The sequence below is a fragment of the Odocoileus virginianus genome, chromosome 22, assembly GCF_023699985.2.
Source record: "Odocoileus virginianus isolate 20LAN1187 ecotype Illinois chromosome 22, Ovbor_1.2, whole genome shotgun sequence".
NCBI classification, from domain to species: Eukaryota; Metazoa; Chordata; class Mammalia; order Artiodactyla; family Cervidae; genus Odocoileus; species Odocoileus virginianus.
In genome coordinates this window covers 35469164-35493717 of record NC_069695.1, presented here as the reverse complement: position 1 = coordinate 35493717, position 24554 = coordinate 35469164, and the positions used below count along the sequence as shown (strand labels likewise).

The window sequence follows — 24554 nt, the reverse complement described above, 5'->3', positions numbered from 1 at the left end:
CTAAAAACATCTGCGTCTGGGATGTTGTGCTGTTCCAACACACACAGCTCGGTGGGTTTTCCTTATTTCTTTGTACCACTTGGTCCAGTTGTGTTGGAATGAGCTCTTAAACTGACTGTAACTATTACAGAGCACCAATGAATAGGAACTCAAGTCAATGAAAACACATACTAATCTAATGGTTCTTCTGAAACAAAATGAGCTTTCATGGAACTTATTCACAATGTAGAGACACAAGCATAAAATAAAAGCAACTAACCACAACACAGGGCACAGTAATTCATGGGCTACACAGGAGCACAGTTAACGTGCCATGGGTGGGTGGGGGTGCGGAGGAAAGAAGAAACAGATTCAGGTGAGGGGAGTCACAGAAGGCCTTCAGGAGGAGAGGACACTCAGCATTTATGTCAATTTCTGAGACGGAGCTAGCTTTTCATGGAGTACTTTCCTGTTGGTAACTCAAAAAGCCAATCAGTATTACCTTCAGAGGACTTTTCATTGTACTATTTAGAAATATTTTCTATTAAAAATATTGTACTATTAAAAATAAACATTGTACTATTTATAAATATTTTGTAACTTGTGTTTATGCTAATACTGTGATTATTTTAGAAAGAGCCTTCTTGGAGCATAAGGGCCTTTCATTAACATGCTACTGTATTTTGCTTTCTGCCAAACATGAACACGTATCAACAGTTTTAGATGCTGCTGCTGCATTAGCCAGTCAAAGCAGGCACTTAGTTCTGTTGACTTAATTTTGCATTTCCAATAAAAATTAAAGTCCTGAGGTCATAAGTCCAAAATCAGAGGTGACAAGCAAATATCTGTACAGGTACTTCGCCTGTGCTGTCACAAGCTAGGGCCAACACGGACAGGGACACTGTCTCTACACCAGGACCTTTGGGTAGAATCGTAGCATATTAAGCTGGAGAGGCCAATGAAGGTCATCAAGGTCACTGTCCCTCCAGTGACAGTACCAGAATTTTATCATCAATATTCTTTTCCTTTTAATCTTCAACATTCTTACCAATGGCTAACCTGCTCTCTGTGTGAACACTTCTACGTATATGAAGCCCCAATTTTGTTACATGGCAAGTTCCATCAATAAACCCATGAATGGGTGTCTCTTCTTTTCGATCTAGAAACACGTACACAGAAATGTACAGAGAAACGATGCTAATGAGGAAGGAGACCCTGCACAATTCTGTTTTTTTAACTTGCTATTTTATATTGAATTATAGTCGATTAACAAGGTTGTGATAGTTCTAGGTGCACTCTAAGCTCGAGTTTTGAATAAATACACAAGGAGCCAAGTTGCAAATTAACCACAGCAAAGGTAATAAACTTGAAAATGATTCAAAAGGTTGAAATGTGTAAGAGAATGTATGTTTTGCAATAAAAATAATGAGAAGCCAAAATTTTCTTAATATTTTGATAAGAATGCTTTGATTATACGCTTTGAAGACACTAACTGCATTAAATTAAAAATATATACAGTTCAGAAAACTTTTCTGTTTTCTTTTAACCTCTCTTATAACCCAATATTTAACTTTTTATTTTCATAGCCTATTTATTACTATGCAAACAAAAGTTTTCCATTTCTTCCTTGCTTTTCTCTTTTTCCTTATTTAAAATTCATTTTTTTCCAACTTATTCCTTGCAAGAGCTATATCCTAAATAAAGACTATAAATTTAATATGTATATGAACTGAATGGGCTTCAGCAATAGTCCTTATGAGAGGAAAAAGGACTCTAGCCTAACTTCACTTGTATCATGCCAGGACAAAATTTTAAAGTTCAAAGCGGGTAAAAGAACATTTTATGGGCAATGAGTGAGAATCTGAGTACAAACACAGGACACTTGGGACAGGTAGTCCCTCACTTTAACTTCATAACCACAGGGACCAGGGTTCCGATCCCACTTTACATATACTCAAAGAACTGAAATAACTTGCTCAAGTCATGGTGCTAAGATTCAAAGCCATGCCATTTCTACGGGATTTTGTGATTTCTTAAAAGAAACAAAACATATGAAGAGCCACAGTGGCATCTGGCAAACATGAAAATTTCTCACCTGCATTGCTAATACAGAATAACAACATGTTAGCATTCATAATTTCTATTAGAGTTTTTAGTTGAATGGCTACAAGTTTAGAAATCTCCTTAGATAAAAACCTCAACCAGGTATGAGAAGTGAGGGTTGTGTTCATGCTGTACATACAAAACTCAGCCTACTATCAAGATATAGCCCCTTGAAATGTTTTTGGATTTTTGCACAAAAAGAAGTTTAAGCAAAGACAATGCATTTTACGGAGGTACAAATCTGTCTCCTACCTTATCAACATTCATTCGCTTGAACGATGCTTGCAGAAGCTTGAAATTGTGAATGTACTCATGCTCCAACTTCGCTTGAAATTTTACTTTCTTCAAACTAATGCAGCCTGGGAAGAGCATGTCCATGAACTGGCAGTAGGCTGCTCCTGAAAAGAGACAAGGATAGGACAGGTGTGAGTCTGAAGGCGCCACGTATGACTGAGGGGCGCGGGGCAGGAGGGAGCCCCACGTCCTCAGCCCTCCTGACTGCGCCCACACCTCCTGGTCCAGCGGGGCTGGGTGCCGGAGGGCAGGGATGTGTCTAGATGCAGCTCCTCCACGTCCTCACCCCTAACCACTGGTACAGACGCTCTTCACGACGGCACCACCGGATTCCATCAACAATGAACAGAACTTCATTCTTTAACACGTAAGGAAATCAGGGTAAGAACAACACTTCTTAGCTTCTCTCAGAAAAAAAGGAGCATATTTTTTCCTTCCATCGAGCTGCTACCAGCTCCAAATCATTAACATATATAAGAGAAAAACAGCCGAAAATGTCTACATGAGCAAACTACAGGAAATATGGAGACTGGAAAAAGAATATGTATATGACGCCCAAGCTGTTTTACATCCATCCTGCAAAATGGCTGAAGTTAAACTGTTTAACTAAGCCATCTAATACCAAAAACAGTTGTGTACCGATTTAATTCCAGTCCAGAGCAATGGGGTTCCTATATTAACGTGAAGGATGGAGACATGGAGACTCTGAAACTTACAGAAGTTCAGAATCATACTGTTTATGACTGAGAAATGAAAATAATAAGACATGTCCGATGAGTCCCCTGAGAAAACAGTCATAGAAAAAAGGGTTCATTAGTAAGTCTTTCATATACATCTGTATGTACATTTTTATGAAGAACTCTTAGATCATGACAATTTCAACTAGAAAACTGCAGAAAGATCACAAATATTGATTCATATCTTCTTAACAGTAAAGGCTAAAAGCATTGAGTAAAAGAAATTCCAAGTCAGAAAGGTTATTTTTCTTTTACAAGTAGGAAAAGCAATTGAGCAGTGAGAATGGGAACAAATAGCCATTTATGAGTGCTCTTTGCTTCTGCACTTCTCCAGATCCTCAGTCTGTTTTTAACATGCCAGTAATATGCCTTTTTGAACATAAAGGGCTCCCCTCCATCCACTGGTATCAAGGTTTTATAAGAAGTCTTTTATTCTGTTTGAGAAACTCTCCCTTACATAGGAAGAGACCACTTGGTCTCTTATGTCAAACAGAGGCTGAGCATCCTTTACTGAGATAGGAATCCAAGAAAACAGGGAAGCAGAAAATGTTAGTCAATTAGTCGTGTCCAGCTCTTTGCGGTCCCATGGACTAGCCCACCAAGCTCCTCTGTCCATGGGATTTTCCAGGCTAGACACTGGAGTGGGTTGCCATTCCCTTCTCCAGGGGACCTTCCGGACCCAGGGATCGAACCCAGGTCTCCTGCATCACAGGCAGATTCTTTATCATCTGAGCCACCAAGGAAGCCCTATCAAGGATCTAGGGGCTGCTAAAGACAAAATGGTGAGGCAACTCATTATGTGTAGGTAAGACTATAAGGTGATAAAATAGAGACCACAATAAGTTATCACCTCCAGAATCTTTACATCTGTGATGCCTCCTTTAGACGCCAATACCCTGAGTACAAAACTGGGATTTTGTAGTCAAGCAGATGGGTTCTCTTAAAAACAAGACAACATAAAACAAACCCAAACAAAATACACTGGAAGAAATAAGCATCATGACCCTGGGGGGTGTTCTTACAGCTGTCATCCATTATCTGGGTCTTCCTTTCGATGTGCCACCAGATGGAGCCAATACCAATAGCCACTCAACCTGATTTTTATAGAAAAGGGGATGTCTAAACCCAAGTGTCTCATTACCTGCCATTTAAAGAGTTATTTTCACTTCTGTAGTGTTCAGCATAAAGTTTACTTATGGAGACACCAGTATCTATGCATTCTTACAAACCTACCGAGCAAATCACTCATTTTCCAAATTCGAAAAATAATAGCAGCTTTTGAGGAAAAAAAAACAACAACTTGCATATAGAGTGTGAAGCAAGGAATGAAAAATCACCTTCATCATTCAGAGAAAACCACTGTTAATACTCTGGCACAAATCATTCTTTTTTTTTTTTAATTTAACAGACCGTGATTCCTTTTCCAGATCATTAAATATTCTCTACTGACATTTTTAATGGCCTTCTGATTTTTATATCATGCTTAGCAACTTTCCCAAGCCAAGATTACATAAATATGCATGTGTATTTTCTTTAAGTACTTTTATGGTCTCAACTTTTACATTTACATTCTGAATCCATGTGGAATTTATTTCAGTCTATGATGTAAAGGATGGTTCTAATTTTAGTTATTCCAAATGTTAGTGAAAATGGCATTTTTGGCTCCCCAGCAATTGGACGCCTTCCCATCTGACTTGATGCAACAGGGCCCTGCCTCCCACCACAGCACCAAAGGTGGGCGGACAGTCCTTTCCCCACACCCAGCTTGTGACTTAGGCTCTGTCTTTGGATGCTCTTGCCTGGGTTTCTGAATCTTGAGGGGGTGAGTGAAACATGCAGGGACCATTAGAATTTGGTCATGGTGGCCGCGGTGGGATCTAGAAGAAGCTGGAGCAGCCCATCATCATCCTGACCATCCCAGGCCAGTGGCTTGAGCAAGGCTCTCTTTCTAGTTTCTTAGCATCTTTTGCTTGCTGTCATCTTCTGAGCTTGGTTCCCCAATGACTCTGAGTTGCCCAGTACCGTTTCTGTAAATCTGTCTCTGCTTCAACTTGCCACAATTATTTTCTGCTATTTTCCAACCCCAAATGCTAACTGATAAAGTTAGGGAGGCGTTGAACACCATCGTTTCATAAATAATCTATACTTTTCCCACTGAGGAATAACTGTTTTTACTCTGTATGACTTTTCTAATACATGCTCTTAAAGTCTTTTCTTAGTCTTTTTTTTTTTTTTTTTTTTGGGGGGGGGGGGGTCCTGTCCCTGTGATGGTTGCACACTCTTCCTGGTGGCTCAGTCCTGCCAATCTGCCTGCCAATGCAGGAGACCTGAGTTTGATCCTTGGGTCGGAAAGATCCCCTGGAGAAGGAAATTCCCAGTATTCATGTCTGGGAAATCCCATGGACAGAGCCAGGGGTTACAGTCCATGGGGTCACAAGAGAGTCAGACGTGATTTAGTGACTAAACAACACCAATCACAAGTATTACTACATGTAGAATAATTTCTCTTCTCCCTTTCCTCAAAAATTTCTCAAATTATGTTATGCATTTATTCTTTCTATAATATTTTTGAATTTGTCATTCACAGCACGAAGAAAATAGGTTTTCTTTTAAAAGCAGTCACTTACTATGTAATGACAGAGCTTTACTGAAATATAATTCATATACCATGAAGTTCAATCTTCTAAAGTTTATAATCCAGAGGTTTTTAACACAGTCACAGAATCATGCCTCTATCACCACTTTCTAATTCCAGAAGATTTTCAAGATTTTCACCCGCCAAAAAAACCCCAGTCATGTTAGCTGCCACTCTTGACTCTCTCCTCCCCCAAGGCCATGGTAATTAAGCACTAAATCAGTTTTCAGTTGCTTGCTTACTCTGGACATTTCATATAAATGGAATCACAAAGTATGTGGTCTTTGTATCTGGTTTCACTCACTTAGCAAAATCTTTCCCAGGTTCATCCAGGTTGTGGCATGTGTCAGAACGTCATGTTCTTTTTTTTATGGCTGAATAATACTCCATTGTATGAATACAACATATTTTATTGATTCAATCATCAGCTAATCAACATTTGAGTTGTTTTCACTTTGGGGTTATTATGGCTACAAACACTCATGTACAAGATTTTGCATGAACGTAAGTTTTCAATTCTCCTGAGATATACCTAGGAGTGGAAAATGGCACTTTTGTGTTTAACATTTTGAGACACAACCAGACTGTTTTCCAAAGCAGGTGCTCCATTTCACAATCCCACCAGCAATGTATGAGGGTTCCAGGTTCTCCAAATCTTCACCAACATTTACTGTCTTTTTGATTCTAGTCATCCTAGCATATGTATATTTTTGATTTCCCTAAAGACAAATGATGTTAAACATCTCTTCCACATGCTTTTTGATTATTTGTATATCTTCTTTGGAGAAATGTTTATGCAAATCCTTTGCAGGGGGCAGGGTTAGTTGCTCAGTCATGTCCAACTCTTTGAGACCCCATGGACTGTAGCCCGCTGGACTCCTCTGTCCATGGAATTTTCCATGCAAGAATACTGGAGTAGGTTGCCATTTCCTTCTCCAATGTCAATCCCAAGCTCATTTTAAAATGAGGTTAAATGTCTTCTTATTGGTGAATTGAAGAGTTTTGCTACATTTCAGAAACAAGTCTTTTATCAGATATTTGCTTTGCAAATATTTTTTCCTGTGAATTGTCTTTTTCTTCCTTTTTTAAGAAATATTTATTTATGCTGCACCAGGTCTTAGTTGTGGCACAAAGGATCCAGTGGGATCTTCGATCCTTGTTTTAACATGCAGGATCTTTAGTTGTGGTGTGGAGAATCTTTAGTTGCGGCATGTGGGATCTAGTTCCCTGATCAGGGGTTGAAACTGGGCCCCCTGCATTGGGACTGCAAAGTCTTAGTCACTGAACCATCAAGGGAAATCCCTGATTGTCTTTTTCGTGATGATATCCTTTGAAGCACAAAATTTTTTAACTTTGATGAAGCACAATTCATCCATTGTTTCTTTTGATAATTACTTGGCTTCTGTCATATCTAAAAAACCATTGCTTAATCCAAATGCATAATGATTTCACTTACTTTTCTTCTAAAGGTTGTATAGTTTTAGTTCTTACATTTAGGTCAATGATTCATTTTCAATTATTTCTTCTATACGCTGTGCAGTTTGGATCCAAATGTCATTATTTTGTACATGATCATTCAGCTGTCCCAGCACCATTTAATTATCTTGGCACTCTTGTTGAAATCAGTTAATTATATATATATATATATATATGTGTACACACACACACGGTTTATTCCTGAGCTTTCAACTATATTCCATCTATATACCTATCCTTGGGCCAGTAACACTGTCCTGACTACTACAGGTCTGTAATCAGTTTTCAAATCAAAAGTAGAGTCTTCAAACTTTGTTTTTCCTTTTCAAGATTCCTTCAGCTATTCTGGGTTCCATGAATTTACCTATCAATCTCAGAATCAGCTCAATTCCTGTAAAAAGGTAGTTGAGATTTTGACAGGGACTTAACTGAATCTAAAGATTAATTTGGGGAGCAATGCCATCTTAACAACATTAGGTTTTCCAATCCACAAACAGGAGATGTCTTTCCACTTAAGTTCCTTCAATGATGTTTCAAAGTTTTTAGTGTATGTCTTACAATTCTTTGTTAAATTTCTTCCTATTGTATTCTCTTTAATGCTATTTTACATGGAACTGTACTCTCAATTTTATTTTCAGATAACACTAATAAGGTTGATTTTGGGATACTCATCTTGTATCCTTCACTCCTGCTTATTCGTTTTAATATTTTTTCTTGGTTCCTTAGGATTTTCTATATACAAGATCATGACTCTACTTTTACTTCTTTCTTTCCAAGCTCAATACCTCATTTCTTTTTCTTTCCCAACTGGCCTGGCTGGAACCTCTAGAAAAATGTTGAATAAAAGTGCTAAGAGTGGACCTCCTGTCTTATTCTTGGTCTTTGTGGGGGAAGCAACTAGTTATTCACTCTAAGTATGATAATCTTTGCAACCCTATGGGCTGTAGCCTGCCAGTCTCCTCTGCCCAAGGGATTTCCCAGCAAGAATACTGGAGTGGGGTGCCATGCCCTCCTCCAGGGAATCTTCCTGACCCAGGGACTGAACTTTCATCTTTTATGTCTCCTGCATTGGCAGGAAGGTTCTTAACCACGAGCACCACCTGGGAAGCCCAAATATAATAACCATGGGTTTTTCATAGATGACATTATCAGATTGAGAAGTTCCTTTCTATTCCTAGTTTTAGTGATTTTAATCATAAAAGTGTATTAAATTTTTTCAAATTCCTTTTTTAATATTCACTGAGACTATCATGTGGCTTTTGTCCTTTATTAATACTGAGTACAACACTGCTTTTCATATGTTAAGACAACCTTGCATTAACCCCATTTGATCCTAGTATATAATCCTTTCTGTTTGTTGCTGGATTTATTCTGCCAGTATTTGTTGAGGATTTTTTGTGTCTATATTCGTAAGAGATACTGATCTGTAGTTTTTGTGTGATATCTTTTTTTTGGTTTTGGTATCAGGGTGATACTGACCTCAGAGAATGAATTGTAAAGCATTCCCTCTTTTATTTTTTGGAAGAGTTTTTAAAGGATTGGTGTTAGATTTTCTTTAAATGTTGGGAGAATTCAATGTTAAGTTATTTGGGTCTGGGTTTTTATTTGTGGAAATTATTTCTTTTTTAATTGCAAATGCAATCTCTTGTTACATAGGACTATCCACAATTTCTATTTTTTAAGTTTTAGTAGTTTATGTCTTTTTAGGTTATTTGTCCATTTTATCTAGATTGAAAATTACTGATTTTAAACATTTGCTTTTATTGCTATAGCTATTATTCATGAGTTCTAATAAATTTTCAGTTAGTTCTCTGGTTTTATCAGAAGAAATCAATGCATAAAATAATGCATTTGTTGTACCATGTATATATGTATATATACATAAAGTATACAAAAAATACATACCAACTACCTTTTCAGCTACCATGGAGATAACAAAAATGTTTTCCTCCTTTGATTAACATTAAATTTCTTCAGTCATCATTGATTTCCTAATGTTGAGTCAGCTTTGCATTCCTGAACTAAGTCCTACTTGGTGGTGTCCACAGTTTTCATTACAGTGCTGGCTTAGATTCACAAACTCTTAAATGAGATTGTGTACAACATTTTGTGTGTGGTTTTGTCTTCTTTTCTTATGGTCCTTTTAAGTTTAAAGAAATAACTTAAAACTATGGGAAATCGTCCACATTTCTGAGGGTCTAAAAGCTTGAGCACTAAAGTTAAAAAAAAAAGATCTGGTTAGAATCCTTATTGCACATCAGCTACTGGTACGTCCTGGGCTTTTCACACCTTCCCTACTCATTTCACATGAACAACAAAGAAGCTGACTAATTTCTTCAGTAAACAATGAATTAAGGGGTGGATTACATTAGCATTTGCAGTAAGTTCAAGTTATGTTATATGATCATTTAGGTATAACATTGTATGTCATTTTCTAGAGTCAAAGGAGGCTCTGAGAATTTTAAAAAAATATCTTACTGACTTTGAAAATGTTGCTAAAGGATTGTTGCTACTGCATCTGGGTATGTCCATTTGGATATTTTCAACTTCATTCCTCAAATCTCTAGTGCTTAAAAGAGACATCATGAAAAGGATACCTTGACATAAACTGTTGCTACTAAGATCAGCAGTTCTTGTAGGGCAGGTAACCATACTCAGGCATATCTTAAGGCTGTCATGTTCTGATTCCCATCAAACGGCACCCCTCCATCTGTGCTCTGGGTCCCATCTCCCCTCACCTTCTCATGGATGTCACTACTGCAACTTTCCTCACTCTCCTGCAATGTCAATTTCTCTCCATGTGGTCTTTGTTGTTGTTGTTGTTTTTTTTTTTATGTGGAACATTTTTAAGTCATGTCCAACTCTTGTGACCCCAAGGACAGTAGTCCACCAGGCTCCTCTGTCCATGGGATTCTCCAGGCAAGAATATTGGAGTAGGTTGCCATTCCCTCCAGTGCATCTTCCTGACCCAGGGGTCAAACCCGGGTCTCCTGCATTGGAGGCAGATTCTTTACCAATTGAGCTATGTCTTTATTGCATTTGTTACAAAATTGCTTCTGTTGTATGTGTTGACTTTTTGGTGCTGAGGCACCTGGGCTCTTGGCTCTCCAAGCAGGGACTGAATTCACACCCCCTTCACTGGAATGTGAAGCCCTGAGCACTGGAGCGCCAGCAAAGTCCCCTGACTTTTCTTAACGTGTGCAAACATGTTCTGCTTTCATATGATTTTGACAAAATAAGATTTTAAAAACCTCCTTAACTCCATATAATCTGTTAGTTTGTTGTTGTTTAGTCCCTAAGCTGTGTCCAACTCTTTTGCGATCCCAGGAACTGCAGCTTGCCAAGCTCCTCTGTCCATGGGATTTCCCAGGCAAGATACTGACATGCATTGCCATTTCCATCTCCATGGGATCTTCCCCACCCAGGGATCGAACCCGGGTTTCCTGCATTGCGGGCAGATTCTTTATCACTGAGCCACCAGGGAAGCCCCAATCTTTTAGCTACTACGCCATTTATTTCCTCCTATACGCGGCAAAACTTGACAACATGGTCTCTATTTTCAATGTTTACTCTACCACTCAAACCAATTCAATTGTCTTCCAATCTTACCATAGAGGTTACCAAGGTTATCAATAGTCTCCCTGTTACTGAGTCTAACAGTCACCTTTTTTTCTCCATCCAGCTCAACCTCTGAATAGTACTGGGCTCTGGTGACCAGTACCTCCATCCTGAAAGTCTGTATTTTGTTCCTTAATTAGACAAAACAGGTACCAACTAACCTGAAAACTGAGGAATGGCTGCCATTGCCCTAAAAGTCTAGCCAGCCACCATTTAGGATGCTGCTCACCTCACTGACAGGTGTAGAGATTTGGGGTCATTTCATTCATCCCACAATAATGTGGCCTACATTTCACACAGATCCCACTTTCATCAGACGATGCCAAGGCTGCCGTGACTCATGTGCCGCCCCTTGCTAAGGATACACCAGTGGTTCCTGTGAAACCATTACGAAATTCAAACTCCTTACCCGGCCTGCAGTGCCCTGTGACCAGGCCTCTGTCCACTGCTCCCGGGAAGCTCCTTCACACTGGCTTCCTTGTTACTCCACATTCCTGCTTTTCACAGCAAGGCTTAGAGGTCACCTCCTCAGAGGCCGTCCCTGACCACAGCAACTGAAGTGACCCCTGCGTTACTCGGCCACCTCGTTTAGTTTTATGTCTTGTATTTTATGGTTAACTCATACGTTGGTTTGTGGGATGCAGGTTTCAAGAGAGTCTGCACTTTAATCTGGCTGGGTCCGCTCTGTATCCAAGCCTTTAATGTGGTACCGTGCACAGTGTGAGCATCAGTAAACATCTGGTTAATGAATGAGGGTTTACAGGTTGTAGCAGCTGAACCACAACAAAGGCTGGTAAACAATACAATTCTAATGTTACCAAAGTCCCGGTTAAGAGGCATTACTGGAAGAGTGGCTATCTATTTTTTTAAGAATTGATGGGGTAGAAATACATTAAAGACAAAACAAAAACCTAACCAAAACAAGAGCTACTCTGGAAATCAGTCTTCAGAAAAGTGAAAAATAAGCTTTAAAAGGCTAAATACTAGCTATCACACCAAGGTAAAAGCAATACAAATTGTAGGATGTTGTGTTTACCAAGACATTAATTATGATGGGCTATGCTCTAAGCCCGTTGGCTCAAGGTGCTACTGCAGTTTTATGAAGGTCAGTGATATTCTGGAAATAATCAGGAAAAAAGCAGAAAAAAGGAAAATATTCTGCCTTTGTACAGTGCCATGCTATGCCTGCACTTATAGCCCTGAGGATAATTTCAGTTGCAATATATCAAAAGTGACATAATGGAGCTGAAAAATTGGGGGACAGGAATTCAAAATGAACAGCTGGGGCACGGTATGAAGGCAGAACTCAAGAATGAATATTCAGACTCAAAAGACTTGAGGATGTATGATTTAAGTCTATGAAATCATGAAAAGCATGAGAAGACAAATAATCTCATTTTCACCATATCCCATCCCAGCACCCCAGCAGAAGAATATCAGAGTAAACTGACGTTTTTTTTTAAAAGGAAAATTTCAGATAACAAAAGAGAAAGGAAATAGTACTCAATAAGTTTATGGGTTGTATTATGCCAAGAAATAGACAAAAGGAAAACACCTACATTTGTGTAAAATCTGTAAAGCATTCCTATCTATACAAAACCTTCTGAATCCCACGGACGTAAGTATTTTAAATTATCATCACCCTATTTTATAGACTTGGGAACAGGTTCAGAAAGTCATTCTGCTAACAAAAGTAACACAAGAGGAATTTACACTCTGTTCTGAACTCCAATTAAAAAGTTTTTTTCTTCCCCTTCTCTATGCTGCTTCCAAGATTTATAAAATTTAAAGGTTCAAAGAGAGCTTAGAAAACTTGCTAGATTATAATTTTATAAGGAGTCACAAAGTAAAGAGAACATACGAACCTTTCAGACTGATGGGAGCGGTGTCAGCTGTTTCCTCCTCATAGGAGGATCTTGGGCTGGACAGAGAGCTCATTAATCTGCCCCAAAATCATGATTTTATATTTTAGTATACATACTCCTAATAACTTTATTTTACATATATAGGGTATATATATGTGTATGTGTATATATATATACACACACAATATATTACTATTCACTTTTCTGCACACCTGTAACACAACACTGTAAGTCAACTATTCTACAACAAAAATTAAAATAAATAAATAAATTTCTATAGTCCTTGAAAAAAAAATACATTACTGCTGTCAAGATTTCACAGTACTTTCCCAGAAATGGGATAGAATCTGTGGAGAAGACATCAAGCTATGTTTGGTCTGGCCATGAACAGCTACTCAAATTGCCCATCTGATTTTCTCCCAGGCCAGGGAACCCTTCTACAGAAAAGCCTATGTCACTGAGGTATTCATTTATCACTTTTCATAATCTTACTTGGTACAGATAAAGGGTCAGAAGCAAAAAGATGACATCTATTTAATGGACACATCTGTGCAATTATACCTTTAATTACAGAAATCATACAACTTTTTAAAAAAGCTTATTTTCTCAAATTACTATCAGTGAAGACAGAGGAGGGGGTGGGAAGGATAGAAAACCAGACTATTGGTCCTTGGATCAAAGCCTCAATCATCCTGAATGGACTGTGACATGTCATCACACCCTTCTAAGTCAACAGTATTCCTAGCTGTAAAATGTCTGGTCTGGACAGATCTCTAAGCCCTAAAATGAGATGATTCTCTAATTCGCAGTCCATCACCAACTTGTCTTTTAAGGGACACTTGATATTTCTGCTAATTAGGAGACAACAATGTGTTTCATCCTCATATGACTAAGACTTTTGTCAGCGTGCCTGCTTGTAGCCATCGCCATCTTTTGCTCGGTTGCTATAGGAGACAGGAGTATGTAGCGGCATCTGCAGGATGCTCCCAGGAGCACCCACTCATGTCCTTCCCACCCAGGTACCCTTCTTTGAGCTCTTGATACTGATACACTCAGCAACATAATCACACTTTCTGTCATCTTCGGCAGCTGACTATTAAGTGTCTTTCCCATTAGAATACTGTTTTTATACAATAATCACAAAATCATTCCTGCTCTGTTTTTGCATTCAGCCCATCTCTCCTTGAACTGATCTCACCGCAGAACTGCATCGGTTACCAAAGCCCAAACCTCATGCTGGAGGCAGTATTCCCTTTGGGAAATCGGGGCTTCCTAATGAGCAAAGCAAGGCTGCAAAACACAGGGTTACAGATTTCCATCACATCAGCAGAAACCACGCGACCTACACAAACACAAGGCTTGAAGACTTTAATGGCAACTATGACACAATGCTTTGAAACGTGAACATTTTAAAGGAATTTAAAGTTCCCAATTTCAACTCCATTTTTCTAATCCAACAAAAATGTGCTGAAATTGGTAGCAGCCCCATGCTGTTTTCACAGGCATCTTTCGCATTCCTGGCATGAGCAGCAGCTTCATAGCTTCAGTTACACAGTATTATTAAACTTGGTGAAAGAGACCTTAGGACACTGTCTACTTCACCTGCCCGGAGTCACAGATTCACAAATAGAGATCTGGAATTGAGAAACTTGGTTTCAACTGAGTTCGAGCCCTGGAATTCTCAGGGTCCTCAACTGAGCTTCCTGCTTCTTCCTTCAGCTTGGAGTTATGTCAGAAACTTTTAATTCATATTTTAAATGAGTCTCAAAGACAGATAGCTTTCAAACCGATTCCTTGAAGAGGAAAAAGGAGTTGGAACCAGCAGGAAGACTTCAACTCCTGCAGACATAGATGGAGAAAGCTTCTGTGACTTATACTTGATACTAAAAGCACTCCATCTATGCCCTTCTCCCACTCAGGAAGCTGTCAAAGGATATTTTCATCTTTCTTTTATAGAAAAAGAAATAAGCTAGCAATCATTATGCCAACAGATGGATTTTTAAGAGTATCATCAGATATATTAAAAATCCTTGTCAAACCATGTCATTGGTCTTTCATCTGATACATGTCCTCAAGTTTTACTGATTCCTATGATATAAAACCTTTTTAAGAATCTTACAAGGCTGCAGCAAATTGCAGTTAAAGATACCAAAGCTCTCTGTTCACAACCTGCCTTCAAAAACCAGGAGTACTTTTTATAAAATAAGTGTTGTATTAGTCGCTCAGTCGTGTCCAACTCTTTGTGACCCCATGGATGGTAGCCCGCCAGGTTCCTCTGTCCATGGGATTCTCCAGGCAAGGACACTAGAGTGGGTAGCTATTCTCTTCTCCAGGGGATCTTCTCGACCCAGGGATCAAATCTGGGTCTCCTGTGCTGCAGGCAGATTCACTGTCTGAGCCACCAGGTAAGCCCCCCGAGATCAATGCAGTGAGTTGATTTAAAAGTGGTTGTTCATCAAAAAATCATGGAAGAATGAAGACTCTTTTCTTTCTACAGTAGGAAATTTCAATACAGTAAAAATCTACATTGAGTTTCCCAGGTGGCGCTAGTGGTCAAGAATCCCCCTGCCAATTCAGGAGACTCAAGTTCAATTCCTGGGTTGGGAAGAACCCCTGGAATAGGAAATGGTTACCCACTGCAGTATTCTTGTCCGGAAAATCCCACGGACAGAGGAGCCTGGCGGGTTATACTCCATGGGGTCCCAAAGAGTCGGCACAGCCCCTGAGCACAGCACAAAAATCTACACACCAAATAGCCCTTGATTAGGATTTAGGTACTAATATTTGTATTTAAAAGTATGTTTTAGAGAAATAATTAAATTATGACAGATAGAAACATGTAATACTCAGAACAGAGCTGGTATTTTAAGAGTGGTAAAATAAAATCATGAAAATAATTTTCACAGACATGAACTGTAACTCTGAGTTGCAAACTGGATGCAAAGAATGCTAAAGTCTAACTGGACCGTTTCCAGTTGTTTTGTTCAATGAAATCATAATTACCCTGCAACTTAGCATCTTGCAGTTGAATGCCTTAGGGAAAAACACAAAACTTCAAATCTACCTGCTGATGCAAACAAAGATTCAGTCACCTGACACAAGAAAGAAATGGCAGGTGAAGAATCATCGTATTGGTTTGAAAGGTTTCTTTTCACAATGACCCGGAGCTGGGTGCTTGGTTTCACTTCTTGTTTCTAACACCAGTGACTTCCTTTAGGGTAATGCACTCATCGAATTTTATCAAAACAAGCTGTCTGACATAAGCAGCTTCGTACCATAAGCTCTGGCCTCTACATGGGAGTCAGGATGCAGGAATGGGACAGGCACTCAGAGCGCAGGCAGGAATGGTGGCAGGACAAAATGTCACTGGCTCCCAGATGCTGAAACTGGCAGCATGACATCCCTAAGGCCGAAGTCCAAGAATAGAGCTGAAGTTAGAATCTGGCTTTCCAGACAGAGGAGGAGAGGCAGCAGGAAAAGCTTTTATTACAAATGAAAAACAACACAGAAAGATACATGGGAAACCCATTCTGAAGGGGTCACTTTTCTTACCAGGGTAATCAAAATAGAAAGTTTGGTAAAGCTGTAATAGCAGAGGATACAGTTTCTCTCTGACTGTGCACTCATGATTTTCATACATTTGTTTTATTACCTCCTCTGATGGACAAAAAGAAATTTTTTAAGTACTGAAATTACATGAGTGACTATGTAAAAGGGCAAGATTGGTATTTTTTTTAAACAGAATATTTTACTTATTTTGGGGGTTGTGCTGTGTCTTTCCCTAGCTGTGGAGGGCGGGGAGCTACTCTCTGGTTGCGGTGCACAGGCTTCTCGTTGCGGTGGCTTCTCTTGCAGAGCACATGCTCCAGAAGCAGGGGCGTCAGTAGCTGCAGCAACAGCTGCGGTGTGTGGGGGCTCCGTAGCTTCGGCACACGGGCTCTGGAACACGGGCTCAGTAGTTGTGATGCATGGGCTTGGGTGCTCCATGGCATATGGAATCTTTCTGGACCAGGGATTAAACCTGTCCATGTGCACTGGCAGGCAGATTCGTACCCACCAGAGAAGTCCAAAAGGCAAGATTTAAATTAAGAAAAGCTTTAGGAGGTAAGAATCTGAAAAGCTGGATTTCTCATCTAATTTCTGTGGTTATAAAGAAATGCCCATCTGGAAGGTGGTACAGACGGATGTCGCTTGGTTTCTTAATCAATGAAAAAAATCAATAAACCAACAAATACTTATTGAGGAAAATCATTTTACTCTTAAAGGACCAAGAAATTTAGTTTTGAGAGACCAGAGAAACATACATTGAAATTCTAGCAAAAGTACAAAACATCTCTAAGAGTTAAACTATATGGCAGAGACACAAGGATTAAAGGAGTTAGTTCAAAATTTCTATCCAACTGTTGTTGTTTAGTCACTGAGTTGTGTCCGACTCTTTGCAACCCCATGGACTGCAGCATGCTAGGCTTCCCTGTCCTTCACTATCTCCCAGAGCTGACTCAAACTCATGTCCATTGAGTTGGTGATGCCATCCAACCATCTTGTCCTCTGTCATCCCCTTCTCCTCCTGCCTTCAATCTTTCCCAGCATCAGGGTCTTTTCCAGTGAGTCAGTTCTTAGCATTAGGTGGCCAAAGTACTGGAGCTTCACCTTCAGCATCAGTCCCTCCAATGAATATTCAGGACTACTTTCCTTTAGCATGGACTGGTTTGATATCTCTGCAGTCCAAGGGACTCTCAAGAGCCTTCTCCAACACCACAGTTCAAAAGCGTCAATTCTTCAGTGCTCAGCCTTCTTGATGGTCCAACTCTCAAATCCATACATGACCACTGGAAAAACCATAGCTTTGATTATACAGACCTTTGAGGCAAAGAAATAATGTCTCTGCTGTCTAGGTTGGTCATAGCTCTTCTTCCAAGGAGCAAGTGTCTTCTAATTTCATGGCTGCAGTCACCATCTGCAGTGATTTTGGAGCCCAAGAAAATAAACTGCTCAATAAACTCCCCCCAAAGAGTAATCAATATTATCAAACAGATGAAGTCAAGTCCAACCTGCACAGTCATTTCTAGACCTCAAGGACCTTGACTTCCGGTGTTGAGGTTAATGGTACTCAGTGACCTTAAGACTTGAGGAGGGAACACACATTTTGCTGAATGAATAGGCTGGAAGGTAGCACTGGGGATGGTCCTCAGAGAGGCATTTCAAGCAAAAACAGGGAATTACAACAGCTGGTGAAAGCTGAGTTCGGGCAAATGCAGGCTACAGGGAGGGAAGTGAAGGGGGAAGATGCTAGGAAGATGGACTGCAGACAGACTATTCAAGGCTTTAAAAGCAGCAGCTTAAGTTAATTTGGTAGGTAGTGGGGGAACCAATATTTCTAGGCACAGGTTTCTTTAGAGAAGAGTCCCTTAAACTGTGCCATTTTTAAGCTCCAATTTTAAGAATGTATATATTTTAGAGGCAAATGAGATTAAGGATAAATAACCTAAAGCTGTCCATCGACAGATGAGTGGATAAAGAAAATGTAGTATATACAATATCTATACAATGAAATATTAACTGGCCATTAAAAAGAATGAGATTATCATAGTAAGTGACAAAAAGATAAATAGGATATCACTTATTGTGGAATCTAAAATATGACAGAAATGAACTAATTTATGAAACAGAAACAGACTCACAGACACAGAGAACAGACTTGTGGTTGCCAAGGGGAAGGGAGTGTGGGGCCTACTTTACAGCACAGAGAACTATATTCAATAGCCTGAGATAAGCCATAATGGAAAAGAATATGAAAAATAATATAGGTATGTATAATTGAATCACTTTGCTATATAGCAGAAATCAAGAGAATACCATAAACTAACTATACTTCAATAAATTTTTTTTAATCCCTGAAGCTTATAAACCATCCCAATTTCTAAGCAAATTTCTATTAGACTATTGCTCATATCGCTCTATCAACAGTACTATATGCAGGCCACTGTGTGACCTCCAGGTGTCATAGTTGATGAAGAGGCTTCTAGTAGGTGTGAACAGAGCACAAACCTGCAGTCCATTTCTACACTATGGACCACTCACTACGGATCAATGTTAGAAAGACTGCCTTCTTAACGGCTAAAGTCACTGTCCCTGGGACTGGGACCTGCAAGGTTCTTCCCAGATCAAAGCCATTTTACCTCCTCTCCAAGCCTTGCAGCTGAGGGTTCCTTCCCTACTGCCACCCATCCTCACATCCAGTCCACAAGCTCTCACCAATACCAAAACTATCATCAATACCAACACCATCCCCTCCTTTCCAGAGATGACAATCTTCCCCACAGCTCCTTGAGAAGAGGCCTGGAAGCCAGAGAGAGCCCAAAAGACCAAGGTGGCACCAAAGGAAGCCCCCAGCATTACAGAGGAACTACCATGTCACATTCATGTAGGCCGTCATACACAAGACAGTATTTTTCTATAATACACTGCTTTCTGCATATTTCCCAGGTTAATCCTTTTCTAGGCAGAGGAACCAGAGATCAAATTGCCAACATCCGCTGGATCACAGAAAATGCAAGAGTTCCAGAAAAACATCTACTTCTGCTTTATTGACTGTACCAAAGCCTTTGACTGTGTGGATCACAACAAACTGTGGAAAATTCTTCAAGAGATGGGAATATCAGACCACCTGACCTGCCTCCTGAGAAGTCTGTACACAGGTCAAGGAGGAACAGTTAGAACTGGACATGGAACAACAGACTGGTTCCAACTGGGAAAGGAGTACGTCAAGGCTGTATATTGTCACCCTGCTTGTTTAACTTATATGCAGAGTAGAATGCCAGGCAGGATGAAGCACAGGTGGGAATCAAGATTGCCGGGGGAAATATCAATCGCCTCAGATACACAGATGACATCACCCTTATGGCAGAAAGTGAAGAAAAACTAAAGAGCCTCTTGATGAAAGTGAAAGAGGAGAGTGAAGAAGTTGGCTTAAAACTCAACATTCAGAAAACTAAGATCATGGCTTCCAGTCCCATCACTTCATGGCAAATAGATGGAGAAACAATGGAAACAGTGACAGATTTTATTTTCTTGGGCTCCAAAATCACTGCAGATGGTGACTGCAGCCATGAAATTAAAAGATGCTTGATCCTTGAAAGAAAAGCATATTGAAAAGCAGAGACATTACTTTGCTGACAAAGGTCCATATAGTCAAAGCTATGGTTTTTCCAGTGGTCATGTATGGATGTTAGAGTTGGACTAAAAAGAAAAATGAGTGCCAAAGAATTGATGCTTTTGAACTGTGGTGTTGGAGAAGACTTGAGAGTCCCTTGGACTGCAAGGAGATCCAACCAGTCCATCCTAAAGGAAATCAGTCCTGAATGTTCACTGGAAGGACTGATGCTGAAACTGAAACTCCAATACTTTGGCCTCATGATGCAAAGAACTGACTCACTGGAAAAGACCCTGATGCTGGGAAAGTTTGAAGGCAGGAGGAGAAGGGGATGACAGAGGATGAGATGGTTGGATGGCATCAGTGACTCTATGAACATGAGTTTGAGCAAGCTCCGGGAGTTGGTGATGGACAGGGAAGCCTGGCATGCTACAGTCCATGGGGTTGCAAAGAGTCGGACACTACTGAATGACTGAACTGAACTGAACCCTTTTCTAAGCACAATTCTAGTATTACGAGGATCCCAAATTAGTATGAGGAATGTACAAGTATTTACTTCTGAGATTTAATCCTAGAAGAAACTGAAAGAATGAAATGTAATTTTAAAAAACAAAGAAAAGAAGGCAAGAAAAGTTTTCTTTAAAAACATTCAATTTTTTAATGTTATACTTAACTGTAATTAAGTGTAATTTTAAAGTTGACATACACTATGAATTGTCAAATAAATACATAATCTAAAAGAAATCAAAGTGGAGAAGTGATCTTCCTTTGGAGAGTGCTAGGAGAAACTGCGGGAAATTTTGTCATCACGAGTTTCGCATTTATATGCTTCTTACTGTCAAACTGGTCTAGGATAAGACCAAACTCTTGGATAAGAACAAACTCCTGACCCAATCTGTGGAGTGATGGTTATTTTAAGAGCTGCCAAGCAATTCTTCTGTTTTCAGGAATGTCATTCTAACATGCCCAACATGCCCAAACATTTGATGATGGCTTCTGACACTCCTTTTTTTTTTTCTTAGTATTTACATGGCTGATAAACTGTAAATTTAAAGACAATTCAGGGAAAAACTAGGTTAGAAAAAATATTTTCCTTTGAAGAACAGTAGAACTTGAAGATGCGTGGCTTGGTCATCTCAGCTGTGGAGAAACTGGATGGTCTACCTCTGCTCCAGATATCGAGAGCACAGACTGCCCATTCATGTTGTAAGGCCGTCCAATCGTGACAAGGGCTGGATGGCCACCACTTCTGTCTAGGGACCTTGCTTAACCTTTGCTTTGTACTCAGGAAAAGCTGAGAAAGAAAAGGAACTTAAATGCTCTGGATACAAATGTGTCAAGGAGAACTTTGGTAGTAAAGGAATGGGTCCTTACTAGGTATCATCTATATTGCCTTTTTTTTTTTTTTTTTTGGGTTGCATTGAGTTGTGTCATGTGGGATCTTTCACCGTGACACACAGACTCTCTAGTTGCGACACACAGGCTCAGAAGTTGTAGTGCATGGGCCTCAGTGCTCCTTAGCGTATGGGATCTTAGTTCTCAGACCAGGGATCAAACCCACCTCCCATCCCCGGCATTACAAGGCGGATTCTCAACCACTGGACCACTAGGGAAGGACATCCCTCTACTGCTTTTTGCATCCGGCTGTATCCCCAGATTCTAGCCTGCCTTCTGACACACTACAGGCGCTCAATATCTGGTGACTTTAGGAATACCTAAAGCGATACGTTAGAACATCAAAAAATAGCTAAATAGTCATTGCTCTTCAGTCGATTAGGCGTGTCCGACCCTTTGCGATCCCATGGACTGCAGCATGTCACACTTCCCTGTCCTTCACCATCTTCCAGAGCCTGCGGAAACGCCTGTCCATTAAGTCAGTGGACTTAATGTCGCCCCCTTCTCCTCCTGCCCTCAATCTTTCCCAGCATCAGGGTCTTCTCCAATGAGTTGACTCTTCACATCCAGTGGTCAAAGTATTGGAGCTTCAGTTTCAACATTAGCAATAGTACATTTACTCAAAACCCCCAACTTTCTCTTTTCAACCTGAACCTAGCTTAGAGAGCATTTCAATTAAACTTCATTTCAGAAACATTTATTAATTATCCACTAAATCCATATGGCTGTTTGGCCAAAGACTCAAGAAGCTTTTCTAGGCTGGCATACCCTGAATATTCACTGAAAGGACTGATGCTGATGCTGGGGCTCCAATACTCTGGCCACCTGATGTGCAGTGCCAACTCACTGGAAAAGACCCTGATGCTGGGAAAGACTGAGGGCAGGAGACAGGGACGTCAGACATTTTCTGCCTAAAATATCCTTTTGCCACCTTTTACAACTGAACAGAAATCCCTCTTTTGTTAAGTTTAGCCCAAGCATCGTCTTCTCTATGGAGTTTTTCTGTTCCCAGTACAGAATTAGCTGTTTCACTACAATGGCTATGAAAGCCAAGTAGTAAGCTGGACTTGCATTTTAATCAGCCATCTCTCTTAGCCGACTGCTGGGTAACTCTTTACCAGCTCTTTAACATGGGGGATGGGGTCCAATTCATCTTTCTACTGTGGTGCCAGAGGGTCCGCTGTGCCTGTAAACTGCCGGCAGCTCTAGAATTTCCTTTATAGAAGAGGTTGAGGGGCTGCAACCTGGCTGGAGCTGGGAAACAGATATGAAAAGAGGCTAAAACTGGGTGGAGACAGATGACTATTCTTTTTTTCTTTTTTAAATTTTTCTTGGAGTATAGTTGCTTCACAGTGTTTTGTTAGTTTCCACTGTACACCAAAGTGAATCACCTGTATGTTTTTATATATCTCCCCTTTTCTGGACTGCCTTCCCAACTAGGTCACCGCAGAGCACGGGGCAGAGTTCCCTGTGCAGGTTCTCATTAGTTATCTATTTTATACATATTAGTGTATATGTGTCCACCCCAATCTCCCAACTCATCTCACTGCTCCCTCCCATCCCCCTTGGTATCCATATGTCTGCTCTCTACATCTGCGTCTCTATTTCTGCTTTGTGAACAGGATGATCTGTTTTCCTAGATTCTGCATATATGCATTAATATATTTGCTTTTCTCTTGACTTATTTCACCCTGGATGACAGTCTCTAGGTCTATCTACATCTCGGCAAATGGCACAGTTTCAGACAACTATTTCTAAATGTTGCACCAGCATGTCCCTTTTGTACAGGGCTAAGCAGACAACAGCTTTTCATATGAAAGGAGCTGGAGAAGAACTGAAAGAGGCGCCCAGCACAGCTACAGAAGGAAATTTGAGCCAGGCGGCTGGAGCCACGGTGCAACCCCACGGCTGCCCTCGGGCAGCTCCAACCGATCCCTTATCGGCCAGGAGCTCCCCAACCCGGCGCAGATCAAATGCTGCTTTCAGAGCCAAACCGAGGCCTCCACCTAGGTGGAGGAGGGAATGATGATGTAGATACTCCTGCCTTCAATCAACTAAAGCCTGGACCCTTCATGAATATGAATGTACCCTTAGCTTAAACATCTACTTCTGCTTCATTGACTTCACTGAAGCCTTTGACTGTGTGCATCACAACAAACTGTGGAAAATTCTTCGAGAGATGGGAATATCAGACCACCTTATCTGCCTCCTGAGAAATCTATATGCAAGTGAAGAAGCAACAGTTAGAACAGGACATGGAAAAACGGACTGGTTCCAAATTGGGAAAGGAGTATGTCAAGGCTGTGTCTTTTCACCCTGCTTATTTAACATATATGCAGAGTAAATCATGAGAAATGCCAGGCTGGATGAAGCACAAGCTGGAATCAAGATTGCTGAAATATCAATAACCTTGGATATGCAGATGACATCACCCTTATGTCAGAAAGTGAAGAGGAACTAAAGGGCCTCTTGATGAAAATGAAAGAGGAGAGTGAAAAACCTGGCTTAAAGCCCAACATTCAAAAAGCTAAGATCATGGCATCTGGTCCCATCACTTCATGGCAAATAGATGGGGAAACAGTGGAAACAGTGACAGGCTTTATTTTCTTGGGCTCCAGAATCAGTGCAGATGGTGACTGCAGCCATGAAATTAAAAGACGCTTGCTCCTTGAAAGAAAAGCTATGACCAACCTAGATAGCATATTAAAAAGCAGAGACATTACTTTGCTGACAAAGGTCCATCTAGCCAAGGTTATGGTTTTTCCAGTAGTCATGTATGGATGTGAGAGCTGGACTATAAAGAAAGCTGAGCACTGAAGTATTGATGCTTTTGAACTGTGGTGTTGGAGAAGACTTTTGAGAGTCCCTTGGACTGCAAGGAGATCCAACCAGTCCATCCTAAAGGAAATCAGTCTTGAATATTCACTAGAAGGACTGAAGCTGAAGATGAAGCTCCAACACTTTGGCCACCTGATGGAAAGAGCTGATTCATTGGAAAAGATCCTGATGCTGGGAAAGATTGAAGGCAGGAGGAGAAGGGGAAGACAGAGGATGAGATGGTTGGATGGCATCACTGACTTAATGAACATGAGTTTGAACAAGCTCTGGGAGTTGGTGACGGACAGGGAAGCCTGACATGTTGCAATCCATGGGATTGCAAAGAGTCGGACATGACTGAGTGACTGAACTGAACTGAACTTAGCTTAAAACTTACCCAATTTTGCTGTTGGGAGACACTGCTTTGGGAAAAATCCCCAGTGTTCTCATTGTTTAAAAAAAAAAAAAAAAAAAAAGGAAGG

At 40.3% G+C, this 24554-nt stretch overlaps 1 protein-coding gene across 3 annotated transcripts in view; it reads right to left on the bottom strand.

The window, feature by feature from the left end:
• MAPRE2 (microtubule associated protein RP/EB family member 2) overlaps positions 1 to 24554 on the bottom strand; it is a 179570-nt gene that overhangs the window by 42678 nt on the left and 112338 nt on the right. For all 3 annotated transcript variants that reach the window (XM_020887039.2, XM_020887037.2, XM_020887036.2), the window contains one exon: positions 2335 to 2480. In XM_020887039.2, the coding sequence (XP_020742698.1) occupies positions 2335 to 2480 (146 nt within the window). The remainder of the gene's footprint in view (positions 1 to 2334; positions 2481 to 24554) is intronic.